The sequence below is a fragment of the Pipistrellus kuhlii genome, unplaced genomic scaffold, assembly GCF_014108245.1.
Source record: "Pipistrellus kuhlii isolate mPipKuh1 unplaced genomic scaffold, mPipKuh1.p scaffold_m20_p_4, whole genome shotgun sequence".
NCBI lineage: Eukaryota > Metazoa > Chordata > Mammalia > Chiroptera > Vespertilionidae > Pipistrellus > Pipistrellus kuhlii.
The window spans coordinates 72037942-72053324 of NW_023425540.1; the positions used below are offsets into that span (position 1 = coordinate 72037942).

General features: G+C 49.6%; 1 protein-coding gene across 15 annotated transcripts in view; it reads left to right on the top strand.

Annotated features, from left to right (window-relative positions):
* The window catches only part of CUX1 (cut like homeobox 1), a 349872-nt gene that overhangs the window by 287171 nt on the left and 47318 nt on the right, over positions 1-15383 (top strand). For 11 of the 15 annotated variants that reach the window (XM_036408962.2, XM_036408954.2, XM_036408960.2 and 8 more), the window contains 2 exons: positions 2141-2306; positions 2829-2885. The exons of the other annotated variants lie outside the window; for them this stretch is intronic. In XM_036408962.2, the coding sequence (XP_036264855.1) occupies positions 2141-2306; positions 2829-2885 (223 nt within the window). The remainder of the gene's footprint in view (positions 1-2140; positions 2307-2828; positions 2886-15383) is intronic. 15 annotated transcript variants of the gene reach the window in all.

Genomic DNA, 15383 nt, shown 5'->3' on the forward strand with positions numbered 1-15383 from the left:
CAAGGAAACCGAGGCTCAGGGATGTTAATTGACTACGTACCCCAAGCTGACAGGTGACTGAATCAAAGTCCTGCCTCTGCTGCCAAGTGCAGCCCAGAGGCACCTCTGCAGGCTTCTTTGGCCAAAAGGGATCTGACAACAAAGAGAGACGGCCAGTGTGCAGAGAACACCAAGGCTGTGTAAAGCATAATTGCACCTTTCTCATGATTCAGAGGGCACTGAGGTACTGTCCAGCAGAGATTAAGTGACTTGCCCAGGAATGCATGGTTGGAGGTGGCCTGGGCAGGGCTGCCCAGGGTCCTGGAAGCCCTTGTTTCCATAATGTCCTTCCCTGGCTCACAGTGGCTTGTGGATGAGCTCCCATACCCTTTCTCTTCTTGGCTCTTCCTGATTCTGGATAATGGGGATTTACCAGGCCTGTAAATCCTCCTTTATAATAAAAGGCTAATATGCAAATTGACTGAACAGCAGAACGACTGGTCGCTGTGATGTGCACTGACCATCAGGGGACAAACACTAAATGCAGGAGTTGCCCCCTGTTGATCAGTGCGCTCCCACGGGGGGAGTGCCACTCAGCCAAAGCTGGGCTCATGGCTGGCGAGCACAGCAGTGGTGGCGGGAGCCTCTTCCACCTCTGCAGGCAGTGCTAAGGAAGATGGCCGACCAACGGCTTAGGCCCGCTCCCAGCAGACATCCCCTGAGGGCTCCCGGACTGCAGGAGGGCACAGGCCAGGCTGAGGAACCCCCTCCCATCCCCCACAGGGATAAGAGAAATATAATACCCTAGGATCATTTTTTTTTAAATATATTTTATTGATTTTGTACAGAGAGGTAGGGAGAGAGATAGAGAGTTAGAAACATCGATGAGAGTCATCAATCAGCTGCCTCTTGCACACCCCCTACTGGGGATGTGCCCGCAACCAAGGTACATGCCCTTGACTGGAATCAAACCCGGGACCCCTCAGTCCCCAAGCCGATGCTCTATCCACTGAGCCAAACCGGTCTCGGCTCCTAGGATCATTTTAGATTAAGTAACGAATGCTGAGCATAATGAGAAGTGCTCCATTCCCCTAAAGGCAGCCTCTCTGAGGGGTGTGTAGCTGGGTCAACAGTGGCCTTCAAGGGGCCTACCCACCCACCCCTACCCCCTCACTGTCCTGCTTCACTTCAGCAGTTGCAGTGTGGTGCTATGAATCCTTGCAATATCTGATTGCAATATCTTTGTCCTGATTTTTTAAAAGGTGATGGGGGAATAGAAATGAGGATGAAAATTTAAAGTCCCTTGAAATTTCTAGTTCAGTGTTGTAAAAATATCATTTGAGAACATTTAAATAGACATTTGTGCTCATGCCTTAAATTTAGCAAACTTAATAGTGTTGAACTTGTTTGGCCCACGAGTGCAGTTTATTCTGAAACTTGAGAACTTTTCAAAAGACTGATCGGATGCAGCCCCTAAATATCCCTGGGCTGCATCTGTGTCCTGTGGGGGGTGTTTGTGCCCATACATATGTATGGCCATATGTGAGCATAAGAAAACCCGGGAATGTATGTGCAACTCATGCATTTTTCTCCCAGACTGGCTCCCCCGTTGCCACCAGCTCACCTCTGGGCCCCTACCGTAGAGCAGGATGGGATCAGAGAGAGCAGATCTTTCTAAATGCCAACTTGGCCCAGCACCAGCAAAGCAGACTGGCTTCCAACATCCCACTGGTATCTGCTGCTTCTGCCTCTAAAGGGGTCCTTGGCTTCAGCACCTCAGCCTTTCCTGGCGCCACCAGGCAAAGAGCAAGATGATTTCAATGTTTTCTCTTGGGTTGTCAAGACAACGACCCTACAGCCTTGGCAGAATGGAGACACCACTCCTCCCTTTCCCAGCCTGCCTCTCCCTGGGAGCTAAAAGCTGTGACTATACCTATGGCTTCTCATGCCAGGGCATCAGCACACCAGTGACCTTGCAAAGTATTCCCCACTCTAGGCTATCCCCCTCCTCCAGGCTCTGGTTTTCTGCTCCTCCCTGAAGCGCTCCCTGTGCATCCTCTCTCTCTGTCACCTCCCAGCGTCCGTGCATATCACTACAGCATTTTGCGGCCTCACGCTCACCCCTGAGTGCTGATGCAATGGTCTTTGTCTGCCACTCCAGGTGCTGGGCCTGTCCCAGGGCAGTGTCAGTGATATGCTGTCCCGGCCGAAGCCATGGAGCAAGCTGACCCAGAAAGGCCGCGAACCCTTCATCCGGATGCAGCTCTGGCTAAACGGCGAGCTGGGCCAGGGCGTCCTGCCAGTCCAAGGACAGCAGCAGGGGCCAGGTGAGGGCAGCCCTGGGCTGCTGCAGGGAGGGACAAGGGGCATCTGGGCATAAGGTGGCCAGCCACATGGCACTGCAGGCAGAGAACTGGCCCCCTTCCTGCACTACCTGTTGCCATGGACTCACTTCACTTTTTAGGAGAGAGAAGATTTTGCTAGCTAATTTTATAAGCAGCAGAAAATGAGTTACCAATTAAGGAAATGCTGTTTATACATAAATAAAGGTAAAAGTCAAGTAGCTAAATCAGGGAATCAGGAAAGATCAGCCAAAGGCACGGAGGTGAAAGCTGTGATGGGCGACAGCCTCCGCCTGTTCCCCAGGCAGGCTCCTGCCTTCTTCCGTCAGCACTTGGCCTGCCTGTGTGGACCCTGCCTTCTGGCCTCCCCGCTTTAGGAGTGGGGAAACCTTCCCTTAGGCCTTTGGGACTTAATGCGGTCTCCCCTCTGCTAAACTCAGTTCATTAGAAAGCTTCAAACCCCTGGACTTTTTTCCTCATTTAATTGTATTCCTTTTTCTTATTTAGTCCTCCATTCTGTGACGTCACTACAGGACCCTCTGCAGCAGGGCTGTGTGAGCTCAGGTAACCAGCTGATTCCTCTTGTTTTGTGTGAAATATTTCCCTGCCACATGTTTTCCTGTCCCCTGGTCTGGAACAGGGAGACTCAAAGGGCCCCTCATTCTGGATTTGGGAGCTGAAAACATGGTAGGCTGTTGGCAAACTGTGTCCTCGTGGTTGTAGTTTCTGATGGAGAGAGAGAGGGTCGGCAGCTGAGTGCAGAGTTCCTGCAGCCTTTTCTTGCTCCTCGCCGCATTCTCTCATCAGTCTGTCTGTTTCTAGGTGTAAAGCCTTGTGTTCATGGCTGGGGGCTGTGGTTCAAGTCAGGACAGATTCTGTGCTTGGGACTTCCATTGTTAGGCGGGCACAAGGAATAGGCCTGTGTCGCTCCCAGTGGGGTCATGGTAAGGAACAGTCAAGTTCCTCTGGAAGATTCGAGGCTGCCTTCAAGCAAAAGGAAAATGAAGGCAGGAAGATTCGCAGTTCAGCGTGTGACTGGCTAGAGAGCCAGGGGCACAGCAGAGTGGGGCTGAGGCCAGAGATCCAGCCTGGGAGCAGGAGATGGAGGACCTGGGATACGGGCAGAGATGGCATCTGAGATCTGTAAGGTCCTTGAGGTGGCACCTTTACTGTGCACCCAGGGCTGGCCCGCGTGCCCATGCTCCTAGACCCCCTTCCGGGTCCTTCCTGCGCAGCTTTTCTCACCCAGCTTTCAGGAACAGCCAGCATCACGAGCTGTTCTTTTTTCCTTTCTTTATTTTTCTAAACATCTTGATTAGTCTCCATATCCCATTGATTCATTGAAAACACAAACAAAGCTAAGTGAGGAGCGTGAAGCCCGCCAGCCTGCTGGAAGTTTTACGAGGGAAAACATGTGTAGTGAGGGAACAGCTGGGCGGCGGCGGCCGCTACCACTACAAGATGCCAAACCCACACACAGATGCAGCCCGAGCGCGTAGGTTGCAGCAAAGTTCCCGGTGGGGTTTTTGTTTGTTTTAGGCATCCCATCTGATTCTGACCAAAATGGAAGTTGGAAGGCTGTGTCTTGCCCGAGCTGTAGGCTTCTTGGCTGGTTACCTACATGGAGTGGTTGTCCATCTGAAGAAGGATCAGGTGGACCTTCCTCTCCCTTCATTTCTGGGCTGGCCCAGTTCTGGAGAACTTAGGCGGTACTGGCTCACATTCAACATCCGTCAGGGAAAATAATGGGCACAGTTGTTTGTGCTGGAGTTTGCGGACGTTTGCATGGAAAATCAGCCTTGCCCCTTGCTCTAACAGAAAGTTGGCCTCCTCTTAAACTCTCCAGAGCCTTTGCTACCTCATCAGTGTCAGGACTGACCTTGGCAGAATGTGACTAACATTTCTTAGATCAAAACCCCCTGTTCCTAAATAAAACAGGAAATCTGTAGTTCCAAGTCGGTTATGATCGATGCCAAAACCTTCTCTGTGTCCGAACAAATCTTGGAAGAATGGCTTTTGGCTTTTGGCTGTATAGCAGGTAATCCCTAGCGTGCTGGATTATTCATACAGCAGTCACATTTCCAACGTAGGAAAACACACAAGGCTCCTAAGAGCTGGTAAGCAATAACTGCTCAGTAAATGATATTTGTAAGCTTTCAAATTACTTTATGAAATAAAGTGATATAAAACTCGTGGGGAGTCTCCAGATTGGAAGAGGGAGGAAGGGGGAGGCAGCAAGCCTCTTGATAAAAGTAAGCATCATAGAAACTTCCCAGTGGCTTCTGTAAAGAAGTGGCAGGCGGGCCTCTCCCGGTGTTATCTCAGTACGACAGGAAATGGACGCAGAGGACTTACCCGGTGCACCCATGGTCCGTCACCAGTAGGGAAGCCAGCCATCCATACAAACAGTGATGGTAATGACTGGAGAAACATGGAAAAATATTTCTCATATCCTAGGAAAATACAAACTTTCAGGTATGATTACAGTAGCTATGCAAAAATACTTTTCTAGATCAAGAAAGCTAGAAAGTGCTTCAAAATGGGAAGAAAGGTCTTTGCACAGTGGCAGGACTGTGGCTGGTAGTTTTCCTTGTTTGAATTTCTTTACTATCAGTGTTATTCTTTAAGATTGTTTCAAAGAATTAAAGTAGTTGTGCTTTCCAGTATGTGGCATTTAGATTCAAAAAACAGAATTACAGTGATGGAAATCATTGGGATGAATGCCTATAGGAGACTCCAGAAGATTCTGGACAGCTTAAAATAGCCGTGTCTCTGAGGAAACATTCAACATTGCTCCCCCAGAACAGAGTGAGGCCTCAGATCCTAGGATTTCTCCAGGATTCTGAGTCCCTGTTCTCACCATGACTACCTCAGAATCCTTCCAAGAGACTCCAGACCCAGAAGGATGCTCTGCCTTGGTGGTGGCTCCATGAGGTCTCTACCCCAGGGCAGCTTGGCTCCAGGAAGGTAATTCCAACGCTGAGTTGGTTTACACCTGAACAGTGGTGAGAATTCAGGCTGCCAAACTAGCGTGGAGGTCAGGTTAGCCTCCCAGGTGCAAGACTGGAAGACTTGCCTTCTGTTCATAGCCCTTCAGTGAGAGCTGTAGTTTTATTGCCAAGATGGTGTGGACCTAAGGCATGGCTCTGTGCTTAGTTACCATGGCAGTAGGGTGCCCCAGGAGTGGACTGGCCTTACCCATCTAAATAGGAAACTGCTGACACAGGAATCTGTTTTCCTCACTAAAGAATTCCTGTCTGCCTCTTTCTGCCCAACTCTGTTGCCTCTCAGCACCTCTATTTTCCTTAATGATTTGTATGTCAAACTTGCTCATCAGTTTTATGATAAGTAGAGAGAAACAATGATTACATCACTTTTTCCCCTCTTGGTGGTTATAACCATTTCTGAATGCTCCTTTGATGATCTGAGTGGCGGGGTGATAGCTTTGGGCAGTAAGGGAAGCTGGTGTGCCGTTTTCAGCAGTAACCTGTGCTTTTTGTTGAAGCTGTTGAGGCCTTGAAGAGTAAAGAGTGCAGAGGGTTCTATGCCAATCATATGAGTTACCTGTTCATATATTTCCTGGTAGCCTAGTTTTCTACAAACATTTTTGTATTGTTTTCTTTCAAACCCCCCATGTCCAGTGTCATGGAAAGGTGGGGCCGTGGTTATATACAGGGATTCTGATTTAATATGGTAAACCTATTTGAAGGTAGAATTGTAAGTAGTCCTTTGGAATTGATTGTCTAATGTCTTTAGCAATAGCAATGCAGGGGGCAGGGCAGAAGGGAGGAACACTAATGTAGAAGGAGAGAGAGGGGCCTAGCAAGACCGTGCTGTCTGCTCGTGGAGAGCAGTTATTGCTTACCAGTTAGCAGTGCGTTTAAAGGGAAGAAAGCCTCAGGCTGTAATGAAGGGTGTGGGGGGAGGGGGTGTCTTTGTAGGTAGGTACATAGATAGGTAGATATGATGTAGTAAACCGTTGGATTTTTTTTTTCTTTTTTATTCCTTAAAGCTCTTCATAGTCACAATCTCTTGGTGTGATTAATCTTTTTGCCCCTAGGGAAGAAGAAGAAAGAAGACAACTCTAAAGGGGAGGAGGGGTGGAAGGAGGAACGGATTTTCCTGGCTGCCACCTTAGTCATTACATACAGAGATCTGATAGAGGATTGTTGCCCAGTGTATTTGGCTTTGTAACTTTTTAATATGGGAGTGTTTCAGCGTTGTAGCTAACAATCATCCACCCCGGCTTCAGATGGATTATTGCAAGCTGTACAAGCAAAAGGATGGCCCGTTCTCCTCAGATTAATCACAAAATTTCCGGCTTTTTCCCAGCGTGTCAGTCAGGAACGGCGGGTTCCAAGTCTCCCCGCCCATGGTGAATCCCGTGGCTCCGTGTTGTTGTTTTCTATCAGCAGGATACCAGTTGCCTCTTGAGAAGACAGCTGCTGCGGTCCATCTCTAACGTGGGTGGTCCCGTGTGTACCCCTCCCTGACGTGATGACCACGGCCAGGAGATTTACTGGCCACAACCCCTTGTTAGGGACAGGTCCTTTTACTATGCACTGTCTCTTGCTTTGTGCCCATGAGATGACCAGGAAAATATGCCCAGGATTTTAGTGCTTTGAACTCAGCAGTAGGATTTGATGCAGCTTCCTTGAATAAGCAATCAGTTCCTCAGTTTTAATGACTAAATCAGGGTGGGCCATTTGAAGGCAGTAACAGGAAGAGGAGGGGCTAGTTGCACCCCCAGAAAATCCATGGCACTTTCTCAAGCAGGCAGAACCCCATTCACTGCCTTAGACTGGATTTGATTTGATTTTTTTCTCTCTTCTTTTTCATCAGAGTCAGTGAAAGTATCAGTTGGTTCTCTCCAAAAAGAATTATTTTGACCCTTGTTTATTTTGAATAGCAGAAAAGGCTTGACTATAACTACCTTAAACATAACCATAAACAATAGAACAAAAAACAGAAAAAATTCTGGAAAGTGCACGTAACTAGAAAGAGCCCCTCCCGACGCAGGTGGCCACTGGGTTCATTTGGCGGGGGGTTCAGCCTCCTACGCCCACTGAGTATGGCGGCCAAGAGAACTAAGTGTCCCATTCATTTCTTTCTTGGTTGTAGCCTGCATTAGGATTTCTTCTTCTTCTTCTTCTCCTTCTTCTTCTCCTTCTTCTTCTTCTTCTTCTTCTTCTTCTTCTTCTCCTTCTCCTTCTCCTTCTCCTTCTCCTTCTCCTTCTCCTTCTCCTTCTCCTTCTCCTTCTCCTTCTCCTTCTCCTTCTCCTTCTCCTTCTCCTTCTCCTTCTCCTTCTTCTTCTTCTTCTTCTTCTATCATCATCATCATCATCATCATCATCATCAAGAGTTCTATAATAAGGGAATTTTCTACTCCGAGGTCAGAAAGACAGGTTTCTGGATTCAGACACAACCTGCCTTCCTGTTGTCTGTTATCGGTTATTTATAGCTGCGGGTGTGTGGTGGGCCCGTGGTGCTGAGGGAGCCCAGAGGAGGGCAGTGGGTCGTGAAGGGGGAAGGAGTCAGGGAGGAGAACATTCTAGGTGGAGAGCTCTGTGCATCGAAAAGGGAACTTTTGAAAAAGATGAAAGCATTAGAAACCCCTAATTCAGAGGTCCTATATTTTTCTTTTAAAGTGACAGTAGAAAAATGGATTGTGGGTGAATTTGTCTTTTCTTGACGTAGAATACTGTTGCTATTGCTGCCCTATCGCTTATATAATAAAAAAGGTGTACATCACGGGGTAGAAGGGAGGGTCTTGTTGTTTGAAGGTCACCCTTGTGGCCTGCCCTTCGGTGGCATTGGCTCACCCAAACCACTTATCGCCCCAGTGGTGGCTCCTTTCCCCTGGGGTGGCTCTTTCTGGAGAGGAGGTGAGCCTTGGCCAGTGATTGGTGGCACAGCTCACCAGGGGTCTCCGCATTCCCATTCTAAAGAAGACAGGACAGAAGCTAGAGGCTGAAGAGGGTGTTTGGAGTTCAGAGGTGAGACCCCTGGCCTAAGACCTTAGCAGGTGGACCACCCAGGGCCAGATTTGTGTCCAGGGAAAGAGCCTCCTCTGCTTGATCTCCGCAGTCAGGCAGGCAAGTGTCTGAAGTCAGCAGCAGCAGCATGGCCCCAGTGTGGAGTGTGAGCACTGCCTGGCACCTGAGGTGGCACCAACAGCTGCTCAGTATGCCCCAGGCAAGCTGGACCGTTCAAAGAGAAACGGTCTAGTGCTGCAGGGTAGGGCTTGTGAGGCTCAGAAAACCTTCATAGAGAAGCAAAGATATCACATGGGAAAGACGCATACCAGTCAGTGGGCTATGATGGCCCAGCGCGCACAGGGCAGGCCCTTCGGCCCCGTGGAGAGAAAGACCCTGTTCAAAGGTGGGGAGGGATGTGGAGGATGTCACTCGGTCAGGAAAATGTGCCCTGGAACCTTCGGCTGAGGCAGGGGTTAGAGCGCATCCCTCTGGGTCTAGGAGGTCCTTACTCACCTTGGGTGCTGTGTGATGTCTTACTCTGTCATCAGGGAGGCGTCATCCCCAGGCCTGCCAAATGGTCTAGGAAACTGTACTCTGTGTATTTATTTCTCACCAATGCCTTTTAGGTGATTTTGACCTTATCTCGACTGAGCTAAGGTAAGAAGGGGTTTGGTTGTCTGCCGCTATCTCTTCAAGAGCAATGAGAGGCAGGCTGTGTAGCTCAGCGCCCCTACACGCAGCTCAGAGGAGGGTGAGGCAGCACAGGGGCAGCCCCCACCCGCCTGCTAGCTGCAGGCGAAGAGGCACTTCTCACGGTTCCTTTGAGAGGTGATTGGTCGTGATGACCTCTCTGTATTCCCTGTATGTGACGCTGCTTTGTCAGCTCTCCCAGCCATCCCAGCATTTGGTGGATTCACAGTGGGGACTGGTCATGTGATCCTGAAACAGCCGCCCTGCACATTAACACAGGAGGACAGGGGGACTGTGGAGGCCCTTCCAGGCCTGTAACACAGGGGCGGGACCAGCCGAGCCACCTGCCAGCCTGTGCTGGCACGTGCACCTGCACACCCTGCACAGGCATGCCCGGGGGCCACTGAGCGAGATGGCAGCTCTGTCTCACCTCAAAGCAGCACGCGTCCCTGGGAGAGGCTGCTCCAGCATAAATTAGACCCAGAGTTATCTGCTCCAAGAGTGGGATTTGTCTCTGTGCCTCTCCAAAAAAAGGAGAGAGTTCAAGTAAGAGATTTATTTCAATGCTTTTCCTATTATTGGGGGGAGGAGAGGTGAATAAGTAAAGTGCACCATTTTTATAAAATTTAAGATTTAAAAGGGCTTCCACCTTTTTTAAAACTAGTCACCCTCCCTCATCCCCCAGCCCCAGATGCCCTCCCCAGACGTTATCTTCTCTGCAGAGAACCCTGCATTGGGTATATCTTCCCCTCAGAAGGGCAGGACTCAGGCACTGGACTTTGCTTTCTCATCTAGCAATACATGGTGGAGACTACTAGGTTAGTACATAAAGTTCCCTCTTTTTACAGCTGTAGGGAATTTCTATATCAGGATATATCATACTTTATTTAACCAATTACTAGTGAGAGGTGTTTAGATTGATTTCTACAGCAAAACATAAACTTGCAGTAGCCAGCACACATAAGCAGCAGTATGCCAGCCGGCTCAGAGCACACGCCTGAAGGCTCACCCTGCCTCTGCCACTGATGACTGTGTGGCTTTGTGCAAGTGACTTGTAAAATAGGGAAAATAAAGTACCTCTGCCTGAGACTGTTGGGAGATTTAAGTGAGTTTGTGTATAAAAGCCTCCAGAACAGCAGCTGCCACTGCAGCCACTGCCATTATATGTTGTCTGTGTGCACAGATAGCTGTAGAATAATATATCTGCACACATGAAATGTCAGGCCTCTGACTTTGAAAACAGAAAAGAAGTCCAGCCACTCATTCCTTGGGTGGAAATTATCAAGTGTAAACGTTGCTGGGTGGCAACCAGCACCAGGGTCCACTGAAGCAGGACCTACATGCAGCTCTTCGATTCGTGGTTTCTCTGAAGTACCATCCATCTTTCCACATTGTCCCTCTGTCTGCCATTCCTTGAAGTTGGCCCAAAATCTTGAGCTTTAAGAGTAAGACTGCAGGTCATCACACAGGCCATTTGGGGCAAACCAGTGCTGAACCAGGCCTTCTTGTCTGGACATAGGGTGACTCTCAGCAGGGGTGAGTGGCAGAACCTTCTCCATCAAGTTCTCTCAGTTGCTTTGCCTGAATCTTCCATGCTGGCATGTCCTGACTCCCTTTTTGGAGGAAGCCCCAGCAGGCCCTCATCACAGGTCTCTAGACACATCTCCTTTCTCTCCCTTGTAGACACTTTGGAAAATCGAGTTTACAGTACATTGCTCATTGCGTGCAAGAGGCAAAAATAGGTCACAGGAGCAAATGAGGACTTCAGTTTTCAGTGGTTTGGTTCTAGGGAAGGATGAAGAAGCTTAAATGCCTAAAAATCCGCAGGTAACTTTAGAAAAGTAACTGGAATAAAATGGGGAAACTGGCATATTTGCATCATTTGTGTGCCCTGCACAATGCTAATGCCTTTAATCCTCAATCATGGACATGATTTCCCCTGTCTTCTGGATTGAGAAAGCCAAGGCTCTGGCCAGGGCTCAGGGATGAGAGGTGTTCTGCCCCCAGCCAAGAAGGAGGTGGAAGAAGCGCACGTGGCCCCCAGACCAACGGCCTCTCTACCTGAGAGATGTCGCAGGCGCTCAGTTCAGGCAGGCTGTCACTCAGCCCTGAGGACTGATCCCTCCACGATGGGAGCTATACTCAGAAGTCAAGACCGTGCTGCAAAACAGGAACAACATTGGGTTTAAATTACAAATGGACAGATATCAAAAAGTCAAATCTAAGACAAAATCAAAAATAAATAGCAAGTCAGATACCTCAGTTACTGGGATGTATTCTGGGTAAGGTGTCTTCTGGGGATTCAGCAGGAGAAGGGGAGAGAACCTAGCACAAATCACTGGCAGAATCAGACTATCAAGTTTTGCAACAGAGTATTTAATTCATGTGGCCTGTGATGCAGGGCCATGCTGCTTCAAACCCCTTCCCACCTAAATTCAAGAAAAAATACACAGTGGCCTAAGGGCCTTTCTCTACCAAAGGATTGCCTTGCCCTTGAGCTGTCATGGCCTCCCCCTCTCTGTGGCTTCAACCCCTTACGCACTGGCCCTGGGGCCACACTCAGACTCTTCTTGCGGAGTGAGGAGGGGCCCTCGCTGACTTCATCTTGATTTTTGTTTTGTTCTTCCCTTTGGAACTGGATTCCTAAATATAGCCAGAGTCTGAATTGGCAGATGTTGCGTTTGTCCTTCACAAGAGGGCCAGAATTAGCCTGTCAGTTGGCACCTAAATAAAGCAGCCAGACTGCCTTTGTACGAACTTCATGAGGAGAGACTGAAGTTGTAGCATCTCATTCCCTAAGGGAACTTCCCAGAAGCCAGAGCAGCACCTCCAGACCCAAAGGGCCGAGGACAGAGGACACTCAGAGTCCAGAGGGACATGCCTTCCTCCGGCTAGGCCCTCTCATTCCTGAGTTACTCGGTTTTGTTCCCCATGGTTTAAATACCTCACGAAATTGGGAGAGAGGATCAGCACTCCTCAGAAATGGCACACAGAGCAGCAGTGGCTCCTCTACTTGGGGAGGAAAAGGACAGTCTGTCCAGAGTGCCTGGAGCTGGGGTAGCAGAGGGGCTCCCCAGGGGCAGCAGAAAGATGTTATAATCAATTACCACATCATAACACTGATGTATGATAATTACTGAGTGTTTCTCCTGAGATAGTGCAGCATTTGGCTGGGATGTAGTTCTTTCATGGTCCACTGCCTGATTAATATGCAAATAATAGGCTGATTGCATGATGAATGCAGAAAATGAGTTCGCTGATAACGTGAGCACTGAAGCAGGAAGATGATAAATTACTTTTACTGACTGTCCTACATTAAGTACCCTTTCTCAACAATTTCATCACAAATTAAGTAAAGCAGTATGGAGAGACTGGGAGGATGTGTAAAATAATGTACCTTAATAGCTTTTCTAATACCATCGCAGACGACAGAACGTCACTTGGTTCTGCTCTGCACGGCCTGGGCCCTCGTGGGGCCAGATAAGTTCCCTCACCTGCCTATCGTCGGGACGCCAGGAAGCAGCCCACCTCAGCTGCAGTCAGCCGTGGATTCTCTAAGGAACATTCCATCACAGCCCAGACACCATCGCCCGCCCGCCGGGCTGCCTGGCCGTGTTACTGAGAGGGGATGGGCTGCTGTAGGGGCCGGTGCTGGAGCCTCTGCACAGATGGCACTTTGAAGCCTGCTGTCTGCCGTGTTTTTGAGGGTTTCTGAGCGGCAGACCTAGAAGGCTCAGAAAGAAATCCACCCCTTAGCTCCTCCAACTCTTAGAAATCTGGGAAGATGTATTCTGCCATTAGAATGGAAGTGCCAGAGAGTGTAACTATTGGTGAAGGATAGGCAGGTTTGCCCAAAGCCAGAAAGGAACCCTGGAGAAAGAGAGAGGACACATACACGAGCCCGCACACAGACGCACACTCACACAGTGATTAATCTTTGATTACAGCAAAGCAATTTAACCAGAGGGTTTGTTTTTTCCCATCTCGGTAATATGTATTTAGACTTTGTATGACATACACTGTCTCTGAATGCACAGGGACGCATTGCTAAGTGTTCACACACACAGCTGGTTCGGTAATAAGGTTATCGAAAGTAATTTGGAAGTATTATTTCTAAATCACTACGGATCTGTAGAAAGCTTGGGACAGGGTGAGCTATGTGTGCCTGAAGCTGGACTGCCTCTGTCACCCCGGGCCACTTCTGCGGCCTTGCAGACTCCGTTCACGGCGGGAGTTGAATTGTAACTTAATTTTGAATGTTCCCAAACTCTCCTTTTGACCTGGGTATTTCCATAAGAGCCTATAAAAGATACACGAGAAAAATAACAAGGCCGGGGGTTGGGGGGCAAATTTACATCCTGAATCCCCGCATTGCTAGGTGTCTCTCAAGTCAGCACAGATTTGCTAAGATCATTTTCTCCCCCGTGTACTTTGCCAGTTTGGGGAGAAAACAGGTAAATGGACAATAATCCTGAGTGAGAGAAGCACCAGGTGGCACAGATGGTTTATGACGGCAGTTGCCAAGTGTCTGTAGATCTCTGAGCGACTTTGCAGCAGCACTCAGCGGCCAGCATCTCCTGCGGCCCTGCTCTGCACACCAGGCCAAGGTGACCAGCCAAGGACAGCTGGTCCGGGGTCCTCCCCTGGTGTTCAGACCTCCCGCAAGACCCATGTATCCTCACCCCCTCCAATGAAATACCCAAAACTTGAGTTCAGCCTGCCTCTCCAGAGCAGCTCTCCCTCTGGCATTCCTGGACTCATGCAAACTCCCCTGTCCCCAGGCAGCCCACCTCCATTTTCTTTCCCTCTTACACCCGCCCCCCAAAATACACACACACTGTCAGGTTTTTCTTTTCTCAGTTTCCATAGCCTCAGCCCTAGCTCAAGCCTCGAGTCACTTTTTTATCTACAGTACTACAGGTAAAACCCTACTTCCAGGTGGCCTGTCCCGCTGGGCCACTCCCCTACCACAGCCTGTTCCCGAGGGCTAAGTCCCACCTCCTTAGTGCATGGCCAGCCTCCGTCTCTTCTTTCCCCCACCTCAGGCCCTGGCACACCTCCACGCCCAACCCTAGCCCCATCCTCAATGCCACAGTGTGTGAGCACACACTGCCCCTGCACATCCGTGGCCTCGCCTTGTCACAGGGTCTTTGTAACAGTGACTTGCTTGATGATATCTGTCTGGCCCACCACTGTCTGACCCCCAGCACTTAGACGGCCCCTTTTTAATGAAAGACACAGGCCCTATCTTCAAGCAGCTTAGATGTCAAGGTTAGGGGGATAAGCTATAAATGGCATGAGTTAAGTAGAAACCTTGCTTTTATTAAACAGGTTTTCTGTTAGTAAAATGTGTTGGCTTCTGGGTCACTGTAGGAGTTCCTTGTGTGTTCCGTGCCGTTGAGATGGCTCCGACTCCGGGCGACACTGTGAGTGAGGGATGTGCACAGTGTCCTGTCCTGAGCAGCCCCTTCGGCTCCAGGAGACACATGCCCAGGGCTGCTTTTGTGAAGTCAATCCATCTCATATTTGGTCTTCCTTCCTTCCTGCTGCCTTCCATTTTCCCAGCAGTATTGCCTTTTCCGAAGAAGAGTTCCTTAGGCAGACTTTTAAAAACGTGTTGTTCACACACATCAGCACCTGTGTGCCAAGGGCTTTATCTCATCTCACCTGGCCTTACTTCAGCCCTGGCAGGCGGCTAGGGCGTGTGCAGGAGAGAGATCATCGCTCTTCCATTTTATAGAAGGAAGTAGAAGGGCCGCTACCCTTCCTGGGACAATAGAGGCCCCACCAGGCCCTCCAGTCTGGCTCCTCCAGTCTCCCCTCCAGGCCTCTCTTAGGTTACTCTTTTCTGCTACTGGGGGCAGGGAGTGATTTGGTAGCATTGCTGAGAATTTTGGTGATTTACAGCAATGCCCAGGCTGGCTGAAGGCCAAGAGTATTGCCAGCCCCAGGCGGCAAGAGGGGGGGCTCCAGGCTGGGTGTGGGGAGGGGTGTGCCCTGATGTTCGGTGTCGTTTGGAAATGGACCTTGCCCTGAGGTTGAGGAGCCCACTCTCAGGAGTGGGACCTGAGGCAGGGAGGCCCCTCCCTCCCCCCTCTCCCAGAGGCATCAGGGGCAGGCCCTGGAAGGAGGCCGTGTTGTCGTGTGGCACTGTGGGGGCTTCTGAGAGACCTTCCTCTGTTGTCAGATTACTTCCGTTTCTCTCCCCTGTGGTGGGAGGGGTGTGGAAGGCTTCTGTATGTCTGCGACATCTATTAAAGTATCCAGGTATTTTGTTTCAAATTCCTGCTAGTCAGTCAAAATACCACTCATATGCAAAAGCAGAAACCTCCGTGTTTTTATATTGGCTGTGTCTTACAAAGATATGTGACTGTACAAGTGGGGTGGCCATGAG